This window comes from Elaeis guineensis, chromosome 10 (genome assembly GCF_000442705.2).
Source record: "Elaeis guineensis isolate ETL-2024a chromosome 10, EG11, whole genome shotgun sequence".
Taxonomy (NCBI): domain Eukaryota; kingdom Viridiplantae; phylum Streptophyta; class Magnoliopsida; order Arecales; family Arecaceae; genus Elaeis; species Elaeis guineensis.
The window spans coordinates 32991801-33008908 of NC_026002.2; the positions used below are offsets into that span (position 1 = coordinate 32991801).

At 38.4% G+C, this 17108-nt stretch overlaps 1 protein-coding gene across 1 annotated transcript; it reads right to left on the bottom strand.

Moving 5' to 3' along the window:
* Nucleotides 1-308: 308 nt before the first annotated feature.
* LOC105052734 (protein ALTERED PHOSPHATE STARVATION RESPONSE 1) lies at nt 309-16745 on the bottom strand. Its single transcript, XM_010933661.4, has 5 exons — nt 16617-16745; nt 15450-16519; nt 11850-12025; nt 10146-10369; nt 309-1310 (listed from the first exon to the last, which is right to left on the bottom strand). The coding sequence occupies exons 2-5, from the start codon at nt 16477-16479 to the stop codon at nt 518-520; spliced, it is 2223 nt and encodes a 740-aa protein (XP_010931963.1). The 5' UTR covers nt 16480-16519; nt 16617-16745; the 3' UTR covers nt 309-517.
* Nucleotides 16746-17108: the final 363 nt, after the last annotated feature.

The window sequence follows — 17108 nt, forward strand, 5'->3', positions numbered from 1 at the left end:
ATTTGTAGATTAAGACTGGTTACATCTCTTGTACCAAACCCTTTTACGTGGATCTTCTCACTCCTGGGAGATTCACTTCCATCACATGCGGGTTACGTTGAAGGAATAAATTTTTCTTGCAACTTCACAAGATAAGAAAATCAAGGACTAATTTGGGTAGTGTCAGCCCCACATATTCGATAAGGACATTTCTTGCTCTGCTGTAAGCACCTGGCAAGAATAATTTAGGATGCGGATCCAAACCTCAACCCGTTGTTAGTAAAGTAAATTAGCCTTGGCACACAATTTTTGTCCTCTCACAAGCAAACTAAATGAAGATTTTGTAGTATGAATGATATTCAGTAATCAATAGATGTTAACAATATACATTTTTTACATTGACAGACGGTCCAAAATCTCTTCTTCATGTCATACAGAACAAGAAATAAACAGCAACAAATATAAATCGAGAACTTGAAAATACATAATACATACAGATTGAATAACCATACAAAAAACTTCTGGAATCCTGAGCTAGTTAATCAGTGTTCAGTGACCGGGTAACAGATATCAACCTCTTATACATCTCAGAACATTCGAGAGCAAAGTCTGACATGGATCTGAAGAGCTCTGGCAGATGTGTCCTAAGACTCCCAAGCGACTTGTCCCTCACCTGCTTGCACAGCTTTCCATGGTTTTCGTCCTCCGCCTTTAGCCTGGCATCCAAACCATCTACTTCAAGCTTTCTTTCTGCCACACGGTCCTGATTGGATCCTTCACCACCCTCAGGATTGGCCTCCTCACCTGATGCTGCCTTTTTCTCTAAATACTTTTGGTACCAATCGTCGAAAGCCCGTTTCTTTCGCATAAACTCTTTACGCATATCCTCACATTTCTCTTTCATTTTCAGTTCTTCCTGCTGATGCACGACAATTGTACGTATGACTTCTGAAAAGCTATAAATAGCAGACCTGGCCAGCTCATCTGGGAGTTTCTCGAGCTGATCATTCCATGAATGCAGCAGGGGCTGGATAGGGGGTCGAGATGGCCGTGGAGGTGAAGACACCTTCTCCTTCAAGCTGCTCTCAATTGGAATGAGGTTCAACTTTAGCCAGCTATTGAGAGATTTGATGTATTCTTTCTGATTTTTCATTAGTTTTTCAAACTGTGAATGCCACTCTCTCACAACTCGCCAAAGCTGGACGGTACATTCATGGTGTTGTTCGCTTGTTTCCTTGGGAGAAGATGAGATGGCAAATGCTCTGAGGTTTGCAACAATCTTATGCTGGGTGCCATGATGCACATGCATTGTTTCCCACATTTTCGCCATCCTGATTAAAATGCAACATTGAAAATTTAATATATCAGAAGCTCATTGTATTTGAGCACACTTATGGAGGGAATTATCAAAACTGATATATATATTACAGAGTAATGATAAGGAGGCAACTTTTTCTCACACATAGATGTGAGTTGTTTTCTATCATATTAAAAGAAAACTGCTGGCTAATACTAGCGTTCAATTTAAGGAACTTAAGAGACAAAATTAACAAATTATTTAACATTTTTACTGTTCTTTTCATCCCTCCCCACCCCCACCCCGCCCCCACCCCGGCGGGCGGTGGCAGGATTCTTCTTATTCTTGAAAAAAACAAAAGGGCAAAAACAAGAAAGAAATTGAAAACGTGTAAGACATTAAGGAAATACAAACTCCACGACAAGCCTATTTTATAAGCAAACCACTTCCTCAGGGCCAGGATTAATGTCAATATTATCCTTGAAATCAGGAGTTCATAATTCGGAGGTCCCAATTGTTGATAAGCTCGTCCTCATTATGTCAAATGATTGGAACATGAATTAATCTGATACTAATGTTGATTGGGCATGTGACACAAGTGTTAAGTGTTCAAGTGTCCAGAAATATCCGACGTGTGGGAATGGGGAACCCTTTAAAACTCAGACACAGGGAGATGTTCGTATCTTATATATGTCTGTGCAAATGTTTTGATGTAGTTAAGTGAATAACAAGCAGGAGCTATTACCTCTTAAGTTCATAAAACTGATAAAACCTTTGGTAAATTTAGAAGTACACGAAGAAGACATATGATCATATATGATTTGATAGTATGAAGTATCAACGAGTGCCATTAAGTCACCAAGCATCCGTGCATCCAACACACCAGAGAACCTAAAATTTGGGGTTCCCAAGTAACAGAATCCAGTATTGAACTTGTCAATATTAATATTGTTTATATTTTTAATATGAACAGTAATAATTCTTTGCTCTCCTCACCAGACAAATTTTGTAAGTTAATTTAGCTATTAGGCTAACCAGCAAATATGGAGCCCCTAATTTACTGAGTACAAAAAAATGGACAACATAAGACCTCCAGATCCTTAACATTCCTTGAATGTCGCTTCACGTTTCATTTTAAGGGAAATATCATGCATGGGGGTATAGTTGTCATGGAATATGGAAATTTTGCAGCTAAGGCTTATGGTTCTTTGATGACCACCACATTCAGTACAATTATTTCAAATGCTGTCTCTATCATGTAAATAACGAGCAATGGTATTCATTCATCAAGGAGTTCAGTCGCATGTTGAATCTATCAAGACTCGAATGTTGTATTTTATTGTTTCAATTGGACTTCTTTAAAGAAAACATGACTAATATTGTTTTCCTCTTAAAATATATTCCTATGAGTCTACAACCATTATGCAGAAGCACTAGTATGCAAATAATGCTTACATGAAGGAATTTCCTTCTAAGTACATGATTGCATATCATGAAATTGGCCTGGATCATGTTGGAAAATTAAATCCAGCTGGATTCATACCCCAAGGGCATGGGATGTGGTATAAAGTCAATTTTTTACGAGAATTGCAGCCAACTGGAATGGGACAATCCCACAAAGAAAGAATTCCTATCTAATAGGTTATATTTGTTTTACATTCTAATTTGGCACCTCTTATCTCCTCCCTTTCTCCTATTTCTTCCTCTACTTTCACCAAAGGCATGACCCCCACCACCCATTAACTTCAAGCAACCACTGCCCCCCCCCCCCCCCCCCGCCTCCTCTCTTTTATTGTAGCTCCAATGTCACCACCACCTGCTTTTATTTTACCTCTCCCTCTCCTTCCACCTCGATTGCCACTCCTCCATGATCTACTCTCCCCTTCCTACCTCACCACGACTGACCACAACCTGCCCATACTCCTGCCTCTTTCCCTTGCCCACCTCTACCCCATCCATAATTCTTTCCCTTTTGCTCTCCCACTTCTACCACTAGCCAGCCACCACCATCTAAAAGCTCTTTGATCAAATGCTCAATAGGAGCTCAGACATGAGAAGCTATGATAATCTCAACCAAGGTATGCTGAATCGGTACCGTGCCATGTACCGATCAGCTACTAGTTTGGTATGATACTGATTTGATACCATACAAACACATAGTATCATGTGGTGTGCCGATTCCAAACTGGCATGCCTTTTTTTTTTTATTTTTTAACGTTTAACGAAAAATAATTAAATTTTTTGGTGTTTGGACTGATTTTAACTCAAATTTGATGTTTCTTGATGTCATTCGATGTTTTTATTAGGCTTAAAATCCTAATTTGATGTTTCTATCATCTAGTACACCTTTGATAATGCTTCTTGACCCTGAGTTGATGTTTTGGAATGATTTTTTAGCATTATCATGGCATTGCTCTGAAACGATGCTACTTTGAGGAGGCAAAAGTCTAGCAAATCTGTGTCACTAGGTTTGCGTCCCCCAGTCATACCTTTTGCGTGAATGGATTGAAGATTTCGATCCAAAGGTAACCATAGATCTTCGAGTAGGTAGCTAAGTGGTGACAAAAAATTTATAGTATAAAACCAAAACAATGATGGTCTCTAGAGCATTAGGCTGAAACCAAAATGAAAAGAAAAAACCAGCGATCCTAGCTCCTCATGCCAGTATAAGCAATGTACAACATCTAAAATCAATTAGAGAAGCACAAAACATACAATGATACTATCAATTAGATGTATTTAAAGTACAGCATGTATACTGACATCTAAAATCGATGGAGTGCCAAAATCTTTCATAAATATCAAGACCATTAGCATAATCAAGAGGCACATCAATCCACCCCTCTAACTAAATTGCATTGTAGTCCTGTATGCCCATCCATAAGGTATAGATCCTAGATTATTTTTTAATTTTTTAATTCAAAAATATACTTTTTAAAACTAAAAAATTATAGATTTAACGAATATTACAGATTTTAGTCTCATTGTGTAGATCATCCATAGATCTACCACATAACATGAAATCATGCCAAAAACAAAAATTTTGGGATGGCCTTCTCTATTTTTATTTTTCTTTCCTAAAAAAAGAAAAAAAAAAAAGAAGAAATAGAGAGACGAAGGGGAATACCTTGAAAGAGGCTTGGATCTTACATTTTATTGTTGAATCGGTGTTTATTTTTTGATTTTTGGGGGAAAATTGGGTGGACTTCGAAGTAGGGAGGTGTGAGAAGCAACAAAAGCTTCTCAGCCTCTCTTCAATTATAATTGGGGAGGGAACCGATTCAACATCGAACCAATGCGAACTAGATGGTTTGCACCGGTTCGACTCTGAACCACTCAGTTCAGAGTAATTCGCACCGATTCGATGCCTATTTCAAATTTTGGGTGTAACCTCACCTGATTTTTGAGTGGTTTGTTTTGAAGCAATATCACATTCCATGATTTCAACCAAGATGGTTCTCAACATAGCCTATAAGATTTTCAAGCAAATGCCTAAGAGGAACTCCTCACATGAAATGCCACAATCACTAGGCAAAACCATGGTAGGAACTAGTAACCATAGTAGGAACAAGTGCCACAAAGAGGTTCTTGCTCATGTCCAAACATAGTATAGCATCGAAATCTAGTAAAATTTTCCTCCACGAGATATTATTAGGTGCAATCCCATAGGATGAAAATCTATAACTCAAATATCTTATCCTATGGGGCAAAAGTTCTAAACTAACAAAGAAGCTCTATTATTTCGAATGGGATCATGGGCAGTATGAATAGTCACAACTAATACTCCTAGCAGTCTTAATTTCACTAGCAATAACCAACAAATTCCTAAGAAATTATTAAAATAATATCCCATGAAGTAGGGAAATTTAGTCGACCTAGATTTCTCTTTGTTATTTAGACTAACAATAGTAAAGATCTATGAAGTCCTAACAAGAACAGAAACTACAATGTTAGTTGCCCTAAAAATAGTTGTTTCCTTGACTACAATTAATCATACAAGATATTCTTGCTTGATGCATAATTTCTTTGCTCTGTGTGCTTTTTTTTTTTTGTGCATAAATTAACAATACATAGCATTCTCTCACCATGTAACATCTAGAAAATTCTTACAAGATCCAATATCATCTAAAAAGAGATAGTAACACATTTCTAGGACTAATAGAAAAGTATAAAAAATGCAATGAGATATCAAAAAAAATATTACATAAGGTCATGCAGTTTATGGAATATCTGCTAGGACAAATTAGGAGGTAAAAAGAAACATATATGTATTACTTAGGAAGATAAAAAAATAATAGATATAGATTAAGTTAGGTTGTAGTCAGAGTAAGATTAATATGATTTTATTAAAGATACTAAGATTATAGAAAGATGGAAAGCTTATTTTTACAAGTTATTATTTTTAAAAAAAAAATCGACTAGAGGAATGCACTCCATAGATCTAAAATTATGGAGGACATATGCAAACCATCCTTTACTTGGGAAATTGAAAAGGTATACCCATTACCAAAAGTGTAAGAAGTTGGAGCCAAACAAAATGTGAACTATGTTATGAAAAACCATGTAAGTATAGGATTAAGCTGGCTGAATAGCTTATTCAATGAAAAAATTACATATAAATGAAATGCCAAAGAAATAAATAATATTACAATATCTACTTATGAAAAAAAACAGCAGCACACAACATTGCAAAAAATTGAAATGGAATTGAACATACAAACCAATACAACTGGAGATGGCAATGATATTAAAAAATATCAAATAATTTCATTAGTTGTCGGAAGCAATACAGGCTACATTTTTGACAATGTAGAAAAAAAATTGTAACAATGATATCTAAGAAACAATTTGCCAAAATGCCTAGTGGTCAATAATGCAAGCTATACTGCTTCAGACAATTAATGAAAAGATTTTAGAATTGTGAGAGAGAGAATTTACATAAGGTCTTTATCAGCTATTGACATAACAACTGGAGTATTAAAAGCATGATTTGTAGGGAATTTAGGCTTGGTTATGTACTTATGGTTGTGTAGAAGCTGTCAAGGAATGGTATAGAGTAGTAGTGACAACCATTAAATAACAATGACAAGACAAGCAAGTGCTTGTCATTGGGAGCCTACACCAAGGTTGGCCCTAAAATCATCTCTGGTTATATTTTTTAGAGATGAGTTATTCAGAATTAGGTGCTGTATTGAAATGTATTTACATGTAATATTGTAAATTTATGACACAAGCATAGAAGTCAATGCTGAATTAGAATTTTAAGAGCTCAGAACCAACAGAAACAAAAGAAAGCATTCACAAAATGTATCATTCATATTTAGTAGAATTAAAAATAAAGGAGCTGGCTGCAAATATTGTAGTTAATCGATCAACACAACATAACATAAGCAGACGATCCCTGCTCAACTTATCATGGGATAATTCTCCACGTGGGTGGGAGTTGCTGAGAAAAACAGTCTTGCCAGAGAGAAATTTCAATAAATGCTGAGAGAATGCTATTAATCCCAGTCCTAAAAAAGTGGATAACAATGTCCGGAAAAAGGTCATTTTTCTTATCACCAAAAAATAGGGATAATCAAATCAGTAGTTCCTAACTCCCTCACACTTTTTCTTAATCATAATTGGTTTCTCAAAATTTTGCCCATGCTCACAGATAATATTCATGGATTAGGTATTCAGCCATCCAAACAGGCCCGTAAAGAAAATTTGCTGAAAATCAACAATAATTGTCAAGAGCAATATTTTCAATGTTATTGATTAGTTATTTCGGATTCATTATACAAATAACAAGTAATTTTGTGATGGGAAAAGAAAATGGAGATGCATGCTGCAGTGTTTCATGGACATGAATATGAGAATCAGATCCAGATGCATATCCAAGTGCCTGACTTGGCAAGAGGAAATAAGGGAGATATAAGCATATATAAAAATATATATACAATTTAACTACATTACATATCTATACCTTCAGATATTGTTTGTATAAACATCAAAAAGAAAATATTAAAATCATATTGTTTGATAAAATATTCAAATATATATGTCTCTCATTCAAACATCCCAATTAACTTAAGGATAAAGGAAACATAATATTTCACAAAGTTGTTTCAATACCAACATTCTTGCCTGATCTCTAAAACGATTTAATACTCCTAACATCAAAATAAAGGATCAAACTTATTGTTGGAAGAGTTCAACTATTTTCCAACTTCAAAAGTGGTTACCAAAGATCTTCATAGATACCAAAGTGTTCGATACACATATGACAGATTTTTAGAGTTGGATATGAGTTTCCAGGCAGCACACAGATGTTGTAAATGCAATCCTTTAAGGCATACAAGGAGATATGTAGAAAAAATAAAACCCACAATCGTGGAAGGCTAAACCGTCTCGAATTGTCCTATTCGAGGCATGCCAAATCATACTGGCGGTGGACCGGCATGATTCCAACCAAGGTTTGCTGAACTGGTACCGCCGGCCGTTTCGGTCGGCTGGCGGTACGGTTCGGTATGGTTTCATACCGTACCGAACCGACGACCCGAACCAGAAGAAGAAAGTGAGAAATTGAGAGAAATAGAGAGAAAGAAAGAGGAAGAAAAAAAAAGGAGGGGAAGGAGCCGGCGGAGCCGTCGGACGGCCTCCGACTGGCCGCCGTGGCCGTCGAAGGGCGCTGTCCACGCGCGCGGTGCCGCAGACGTGAAACAGGGGCATCGCGATGCCCCTGTTTCGCAAATTTTTTTAAAAACGTGGTTTTAAGTGAAGCCGGCAAATGATTTGCCGGCTTCACGATTTTTGTTTTTTTTTAAAAAAAATTCTTAAGTCGGCAACCCAGTTGCCGACTTCATAAGTTTAAAATAAAATTAAAAAAAAAATCGAAATAGACGACGTCTGTTTCAAAAAAAAAGAAGGGGGCGGAGCCGCGGAGGGGCTCCGCCCGCTCGACTACCCTCAGGCCGTCGGCGTCGGCTCGCCGGCCACCGGGAGCCTCGCAACGGAGGCACCATCTGTCCGGTAGGTTCTCCACCCCCTCCTCCGAGTGCTCTCTCTCTTTTTTGCTCTCTTGAAAGCCCTATCGGGCGATACGGGACTCGGAAGCCCTCCGACGGCCGCAGCCGGCCACCGACGGCCTCCGACGGCTCCCACCTCCCTCTCTTCCCTCCCCTCTCTCTCTCTTTCTCACTTTCCGTTCTTTATTCGTCGGTACCGCCGGTGTACCGATTTTACCGGCCGAATCGTGCCGGTTCCCCGCTAGTCCGGTACGAGATGGGGTGTACCGACCGGTTTGGCACGGTATGGCAAACCGTGGTTCCAACCTTCAAAATGAGACACCGATGAGAAATTGGGGGAGGGAGAAGGAAAGAGAAGAAAAGAGAGAGGGAGGGGGATGGAAGGAAAGGGAGAGGGGGAATGGCCTTCGGAGGCTGCCAAAGGGCTAATGAAGCCACCGCTGCTGCTGGGGTGATGAGCCTCATCCCAATCCAACACGGCTTAGGGAAGAGGAGAAAGAGAGGGGGGAAGAGAGAGAGAGAAGGGGACGGAAGGAAAAAGGAGAGGGAGAAATGGCCTTCAGAGGTCAGTAGCCTCCTAAGGCACTACAGAGACCGTGAGCTTCGGTTCGATCGAAACAGGGGCTTCGGCATTTGTTTCTTTTTTATTTTGATTCTATTGAGTGAGGTCAGCAATGGCCCATTATTTTTCTTTTTTTCAAAGTTTTTTGTTGAAGCCAATAAAAAGTTACCAACTTCAACAGAAAATCCACAAAAAAATAACAAAGAAGTCGACTTCATTCAATAGAATCAAAATAAAAAAGAAACAGCAGTTTCGGCCCCTGTTTGGATCGAACAAAAATCCACCACCCCCACAGCGCTTCCAGTAGCCTCCGAAGGCCGTTTCTCCCTCACCTTTTCCTTTTCTCCCCTTCTCTCTCTCTCTTCTCTTTCCTTCTCTCCCTCTCTGCTTCGTCAAATCAAGATGAGGCCCACCACCTCGACAATGGTGACAGTGGCCTTTGCCGACCCTCCGATGGCATCTGGAGGACGTTTCCCCCTCTCCTCTTCCGTCCCTCCCTCTCTTTTCCTCTCCGTCTCCATCTCCCTCTCTCTATTGTGTCAGTTTGGGCCTGGTACAGAACAGTGCGTGGCATACCAAACTATACCATCGGCCGATTGATCCAGGGTTTGATATCGGCACAGCAAACCTCGCCTTCATACCAAGGTTTGCTAACTGATGCATCCGGCCCCGTACTGGGAACACCTTACCATATCAATACCGAATCGAAACTCGATACGAGGGGAGTTATGCTGAACTAATCCTATATCATGCATACCGATAGTGTACCAGCATGGTATAGTATGAGGTCTGATACCGAGATGGCAAACCTTTGCTTAATACTATTAAGCAAGAAATAGGAGAAGATGAATGAATGAGTTTTGATGATCATATGCGCAAGAAACAAGAAAATGTGAGGAAGTAATGCATTAAAGAAAGAATATAAGCTCTACAAATCAAGGACAAGATGGTGAAACTGGAGATAAATTAATTTAGATATAAAAATAGTGCAAATTAGGGATATAATAAAGGCGATAGGATTTTGTTAGAAAATCGAAGGAATAAAAGGCCTTTGATAAACTAGTAATAACAATGCATGCTTCCCTTAGTGAGTGAATAATACAGAAGGATCAACAAGGATAGCTCAACATAGTACAGTTAAGCTTGTTAGTCATAATTCAGGTTTTGCGACTAAGAACAGTCTATCAAGAATAACCACAAAATAAGAGAATGCAATGATACTTTGAAAAAGTGTACTACTGCCTGATTTGCAGTGTAATCAGCAAAATCATTTTCCTAGAATTACAGAACTACTTACCCTTCGACAAGGTCCACCAACTTTGGATATAGCTGCTTATCACGTAGACGGTTGATTTCAAAAACTGTTGAATCCATGGACTGCATATCAACTATGTATCTTGTATGCAAATGACTTACAGCAGCTTTAGTTTTCTCCAGTGCTTTGGAACTGACACCATGCTTCTTTTGTTTATTCAGTAAAGCAACCCTCCTTTGATATTCAGTCTTCATATGCTCACCTGCCTGCTTCCAATAAATAAAGCTATCATTAGATTTATTATTTGATAACAGCTCAGGCAAGGAGGGGATGATTAAGAAGTTATGTTACATATTTTTCTCTGCCAGCCATGGATCAATTATTCATAGATCAAAAGTTTATATATCCTAATCCACTCAACTACTCAAGCATATATCATTGATCGATCAATGATCTATACAAGTGTCATATCCTAGAAGTGTCTTGCTGCTTAATTTGGACACTAGCTGCCAAATGGAAAAGTATACAGTAAACAATAAAAAACTTCAGATCCCAAAAGATACACCAAACAATGCTGAACTTAATTTAAGTCAAATAAAAACTCGGAATTTATCTTCTCTTTTCTTTTGACATATGGAGAATATATGTGCTACCATCACGAGCATTTTAAAAATTACAATTTTTTACATAACCAATAACATAAATTTAAATGTCATGCTAATTGCCCTTGGGGACTTTTAACTAAGATCTTGAAAGAAATGAAAGATATTGTTCCCGGTTGGTGTAAAATAGAGAAATTAGGTATAGGGTTAACCAATACATGCTCCAACCTGAAATCCTAAACAATGACAAATCCATGCACACCAGCAAGCCTGTAGTGCAAGATGTTGCAGCATGTTCTGTATATTACTGTTTCAGTGTAGCACAAGCACAAAAAAAAGTTAAAAATAAAAAATAAAAAAGCTTTTTGTACAGATGTTCTCATAAAGTTTTATTCCTGAAATATTGTGCAGCCGTCAGATGCTGAAAGACTTGGTGATCACCTGTACAAAACAGTAATGCGAGAAATAACAACCATGTACCTTAAGTCTGGTAAATGGCTGTGGGAATAGAGTACAAACACTTTAAAGATGAGGAGGTTGTATGATAGAACAGAAAGGTTCCAAATATTAAAATTGAGTAAACTAAGGAGTTGCATAAATCGAAGATAAAGTGGTGATTTAATTAATTGATACAGCATTGAATATTGATCTTTTGCAACAAAAGTCAAATGAGGTGACCATTAGAAAGCACTCAAACTTGTACAAGAGTTTTGGGATATGAGAAAGAAACCACTGATAAGTCTACACATAAGTTACAAAAATAGCCCAAGGATTTTGCTTTCATGAGGATAAAAAAATAATTCATAAAGCAATGAAACAAAATGAGGGCAAAGCATGTTGCTCGTAGTGTGATCGCAGCACCATGTGAGTTTACTAGATTATTTTGCAGAAAAGGGAAACACTTTCTTTGGGTAATAATTATGGTAACTTAATGCTTCTAAAAAATAAACAGGAGAAAATGTCCCTTCTAATTTGTCTGGGATGCTTTAGTGTAGCAAGACACATGAAGACAACCACAAACAGTACAGTTAAGGCATGTTGCATATGTGGAGAATCACCAAGTTTGGATGAGTAGGGAAAAAACAAAGGAAAAGACGATTAATGAAAGCAAATGTTAACCTAAATCAAATATCAGATGCAATACCTTCACTTCATCATATAGTTTCTTTTCCCATGCTAGCATCTTATCTAGAATGGTAGCATGAGTTTCCAATTCATCATTGTCAAAATCATCCTTTTCATCATCTGGGTTGGGCATGCCTTTAATTGAGCGATTCCATGTGATAACTCGCATAACTCTTGCAGAATGATCAATATGTCCTGAAAGAAATATGTAAAGCATCATCAAAACATGCATGCTAGAAGAGATGATTTAGTGCCAACTCAAAGAAAATATTGAATCACATTAGTGAAATGGATATATTAACGAACAAAGAAAAGATATTTTACACAAATATTTTACACAACTAACATAACATGTTAACAATGTACTGCTATCACATGTTGTTCCCACATTTCCCATATCAACACAAATCATTAATTCTAGTTCTTACAAATACGAGCAAAATAGGCCAATACCAAATATAGGACTACATCATGACGAAAACCGATGTCATGTGGTATAAACACAATACACACACACACAACCGCCCGCATGCATACATATTTTTTAACTTATATCAGTTTAAAAATTGCAGACAGTGCAAGGACAAGTTTAGAACAAACAAATATAGTTTTGAGAGATATGTAGAAATTTTACATCGTGAACCAGTGAGATACATGCGCCGAATGTTGTTTAACATTGCTCTGTATAATTTCAAGCCACACATACATATATACACATATGCAAATACTTCTAAACTTAATCAATTTAAAAACTTCATACCATGCAAGGACAAATTTAGAAGAAGCAAATATAGTTTTATGAGAAATATAGAAATTTTACATTATGAACCACCGTAGGTACATGTGTTGAATGTTGCTTAACATTTGCAAACTAAGGGTCAGAATACATATTCAATACATACACAATACATATGTAAATACATACACACAAACATACATACATAAAATGCACATAAAAACATATATATACATGCATACATACATACATATATATGTATATGTATATATGTACATATGTACATACACAGAAAAAGTCTCCAATAGGTTGCATTCCAATCCTCCCAATTCAAAAATAGTGTATAATGTGCTGAAGACCAAGAAGGATAGTACATACTATCAGTATAATATGGTAAGTAATGGCACTTTATGCATATTGTACCTATAGCATTTTATCATGCTTTAAAGTTATAAAGATCATATAATGCAATAAGTAACTAAGAAACTAAGTGGATGGATTGACATTGGCATCTTAACTAATATTAATAATATGCCATTGGTACTTCTTCAAAGTTGTCCTATAACCGAAGCCTACAAAGGGAGTATTCTTAAGCCCATCTAGCAAAATCTAAATTAGCTGAATTTCAAAGCATAAGTGCACTACTTAAATATTGTAAAGCAACATCTTTAAATAAAATTGAGTCCAATTGGAATTCTTAGGATATTAATCATGATCTAAACACATGATATGAAAATCTATTTCTAACATAGCTCTGGCAGTTTTTAAGAAAATTAATCAAGGATTATATTAACCTCAATGACTCAAATTTTTGAACATTAAACTAACAAAAATAGTCATAAACCAGAACATAAATATCATGAATACATTAATAGCAAAAAATCACTTAATATACAAGTAATATTTAAAAAATTCAGTTTTACAATTTCTAGTTATCATAGCATATAGTGTGCTAACTGTGCATGAAACCTAATGACACTAAATAAGAATGCATATATGAGGATTAGAGAAGGTTCAGCTATTGATAGTGGATCCAACTTATGTTAAGGGTCAAGAAAAATGAGAAGAACTAAAATAAACCAGCTGAAAATGTATAAGTGTCAAAAAAAAAAAAAGCACCACTTGATGATGAAGGTAAGGTTTGCCATACTGACCCACACCACCACGTATTGGACATACGGTATTGGACTCAGGATATCTCAGCATTTCAATCTCACTACAGAAAAAAAGGCAAGAAAGGAAAGGACAACAGCCTGTGTTTCTGTTACTTCTCAACCAAAACTTCCATTAGGTATAGAGCTTCTTAAAAAGTTTCTAATGTTACCCAATCACGTAGGACTCCTAAAAAGAGGAAAAAAAGTGAAAGTAAGACATAAAAGGGAAGAAGAACAGAACTACAAGGAACATTAGCCTAAAAAAGGACCCCACCTATTTGTATTGATGACTAAAATGATGGGAAACCCATTTATACATAAGAGAATAGAAAAGCAAGGCTTTGGGGAGGAGGGTCCAAGTAATCTAAGAGAGCTTAGGAAACCCATATGGATTATCTATCTAATTTGAATGGTACCGATCCATTAATGGAATAATAAGATTATTGGGCTCATACATATATATCCATTCAAAGAACTTCCAAAAACTTTCAGTTTGATCAAATTATACTTAAGAATGGCATAAGTTTCAATTATTGACTTGTTTTGATATAGCTTTGACCTGCTACTCTTATCAAAAGGAACTAAACCAACTAGGATTTATATTAAAAATGTTAACATGCATGCTTCCCATCATTTTAGTATCTGTTTCATTTAGGTGTTAATAAAATCTAGCACATGACCATAATGTTAAGCAATAAAAGTATGATCTTATAGTTACAAATTAGATATCGTTTATAATGAACATGAAAGAAAATAATTTATCCACCCATTATGTAAATCAAGATTTGCCATCTCGATACCAAGTCCTGTACCGGTGCTAACCTATTATATATCGCTACAGGTCTGGTTCAACATACCAAGTGTCAATACACCCCCTACATCATGTATCAGTACCAAACAGGTATGGCACGATACACCCCATATCTCTTGATTCGATACAGTAAGGCAAATTTTGATGTGAACAATAATTGCCAAGTTTTTCACATATAAAACTATGACAAATTTCATGATAGAACCACAAATTTTACACACCGATGTTGATCAAAAAAACATATATAAGAAGGATTGAAATATATAGTTAACACTTCTTGGGAATAGAACTTGGCATGCTAGCATGCTAGAGAAGAGATCCAAATTCATCTCTCACAAATCCAGCAAAGGTCATATTTTTGAAGTCACAATATAGGAGGCCATACAACTCTCATACCTTTCTTCTCTTTCTCTCCGAAAAACCCGTGATAGACCCAAAAAAAAGAATCTAAAAACCTGCAATAAGTTAAGTTCACCTCCTATTGACATTCATGTGACCAGCAGCCCAAATGCTTCTAATTTTCTCATGACAAGTAAGATTGAAGTTAAAATACTCTTCAAAATTTAAAAAAAGAAAATATGACCAACAAATGAAACAAATTGCCATATTAAGATTAATATTGGACTTACAGGTCATTTTAAGCCTAAACTCTAGAATCCAACCTGGATCCTGGACTGGCTCTGAGAGAAACCACGAAGTCTTGGTTTCTGGTTTTGAAGTTGTAGCTAAAACTTAATAATATGGTCAGTTCATACAGCATCTGTATAAAGACAAAGTTTGAGCAACTAAAAGAAACTGAGCACCGAAAAAAGGTTCCCTTGATTGAAGTATTACAGCTCAAATCAACCGCCAATTCCAATATGCATCATAAACACTTTGACAAAAAAAGAAAGATGGTAGTAACAGAAGGTGGCTTACCTCTATTATCAGCAAAATTGGAGTGGTAGTGCATCCGAGTGGCCTCCAGCATTTTGGACACATCATGAGCACTCTCTGATGCCTTGAGGAAATGATCATCCAGCTCGTTCAAAATCTGTAGCAAATTTACAGGAGGAACGCTGACGGCCACCATCTTGCCCTTCTTGGACTCCGATGTCCCAGCCGACAAAGCATGGTGGTGATGCGCCGAACTACCCCGCTTCGGCTTCTTCACGGCCTTCGGCGGCACAGGCTCGGCGACCATCTTCTCCGGTGCCACCGGGGGTTCAACACCACGGATGTCGTTGCCCACGGCCGGCGGCGGAAGGCGAATAGCCGGGGTCACGATCTTCTCCTCCTCAATTTCCCTTCTTTCTGCCGGCGGCCAGGTATCCTCGGGCTGGCTGAGGGTGGGAGGGGGCGTGTTCTCCTCGGCACGGAAGATGTAATCCAAAGGCCCCAAGCCCTTGGATTCCGGCATTGGGAGCGGAGGCGGGGTGGTGCTGCGCTGCGGCTGGGACGGCAGTGGAGGTGGCGGGGCAGGGGAAGCGTCGCTGCCTGCAGGGGCGGTGGAGGGAAGATCATCGGCGGGGGCGGCGTCTTCGTCCTCCTCCTCCTCACGAATGGAAGCGTCGATGGGCGCCTTCTTCTTGATCTTGGGTATCCCAAGTTCCGGCAAGCTGGCGGAGCGCTGGAGCGGGGCCGGAAGTAAGTCCCCTACGGGCGGGAGAGGGGGCGGTTGGAGTTTCTCCATAGGGGGCTGGATGGCTGTGGCGGCGGCGGAGGGGGCGGCGAAGGAGGAGGCGGAGCCGGCGGCGGCGGTATCGGAGGGGTGATGGCTGGGAGGGGAGACCTCGCCCCGGCCATAGTCGCTGAGGGCGGCGCCGGTGTTCTTGACGGAGACGACGTAGGCTGAGTGGGCGGCAGCGAAGGCGTTGCGGTAGGAGACGGCCTCCTTCATCCACTTCTTCCGCTCCTTGCATCGCGTGACCGCCTCCTCGTTATCGATCTTCGATTGCGCGCAACCCATCGCGATCGCTCAGCTTCTCTCCCGCGCTCTCTCTCTCCTCCTGTTCGCACGCACCCCGAGAAGGAATTTTTGAGCTTCGGGAACATCGAGTCGCTTCTCGGTGGTTAAAAAAGAGAAGAAAAAAAATCAAGTCATACTTTTTGGAAGGCGGTGGGGCGAAAAAAGCAACCGAACGTCGTGCGGGCGGTGAGATCCCTTCTGCATGATAGTGGAAAGTTTGGCCCTGGTTCTTTTGTTTGGCTAAAAGTGATAAAAAGAACCGGAGAACTAAGAATGGATAAAAGATAAAGACACCTGCGTAATGTAAGTTGTATTGGGAGTGGTAGATGGGAATATTAATTATTTTATGTATTTTCTTCGGGTTTGTAGTGTGGTGGGGATTTGTTGAACTGAACATGGGACGCTGAATTGACAAGTAATAGTAGGTGTCATGAATTATTAGATTTTTGTTAATTTATCGTTTGGGAATTTGTGTACAATTTTAAAACTACGAGAAATTTGAAAGTTTTTTCGGTTTCTATACCAATATTAAACTGTGAGAGGGTTCTTTCTTTATCAATAGTAGATGCTTTCCGCAGAAAAGTTCTGAAAGCCAGACATGCCATACAACTTCCCCGCGCGAGTTGTTG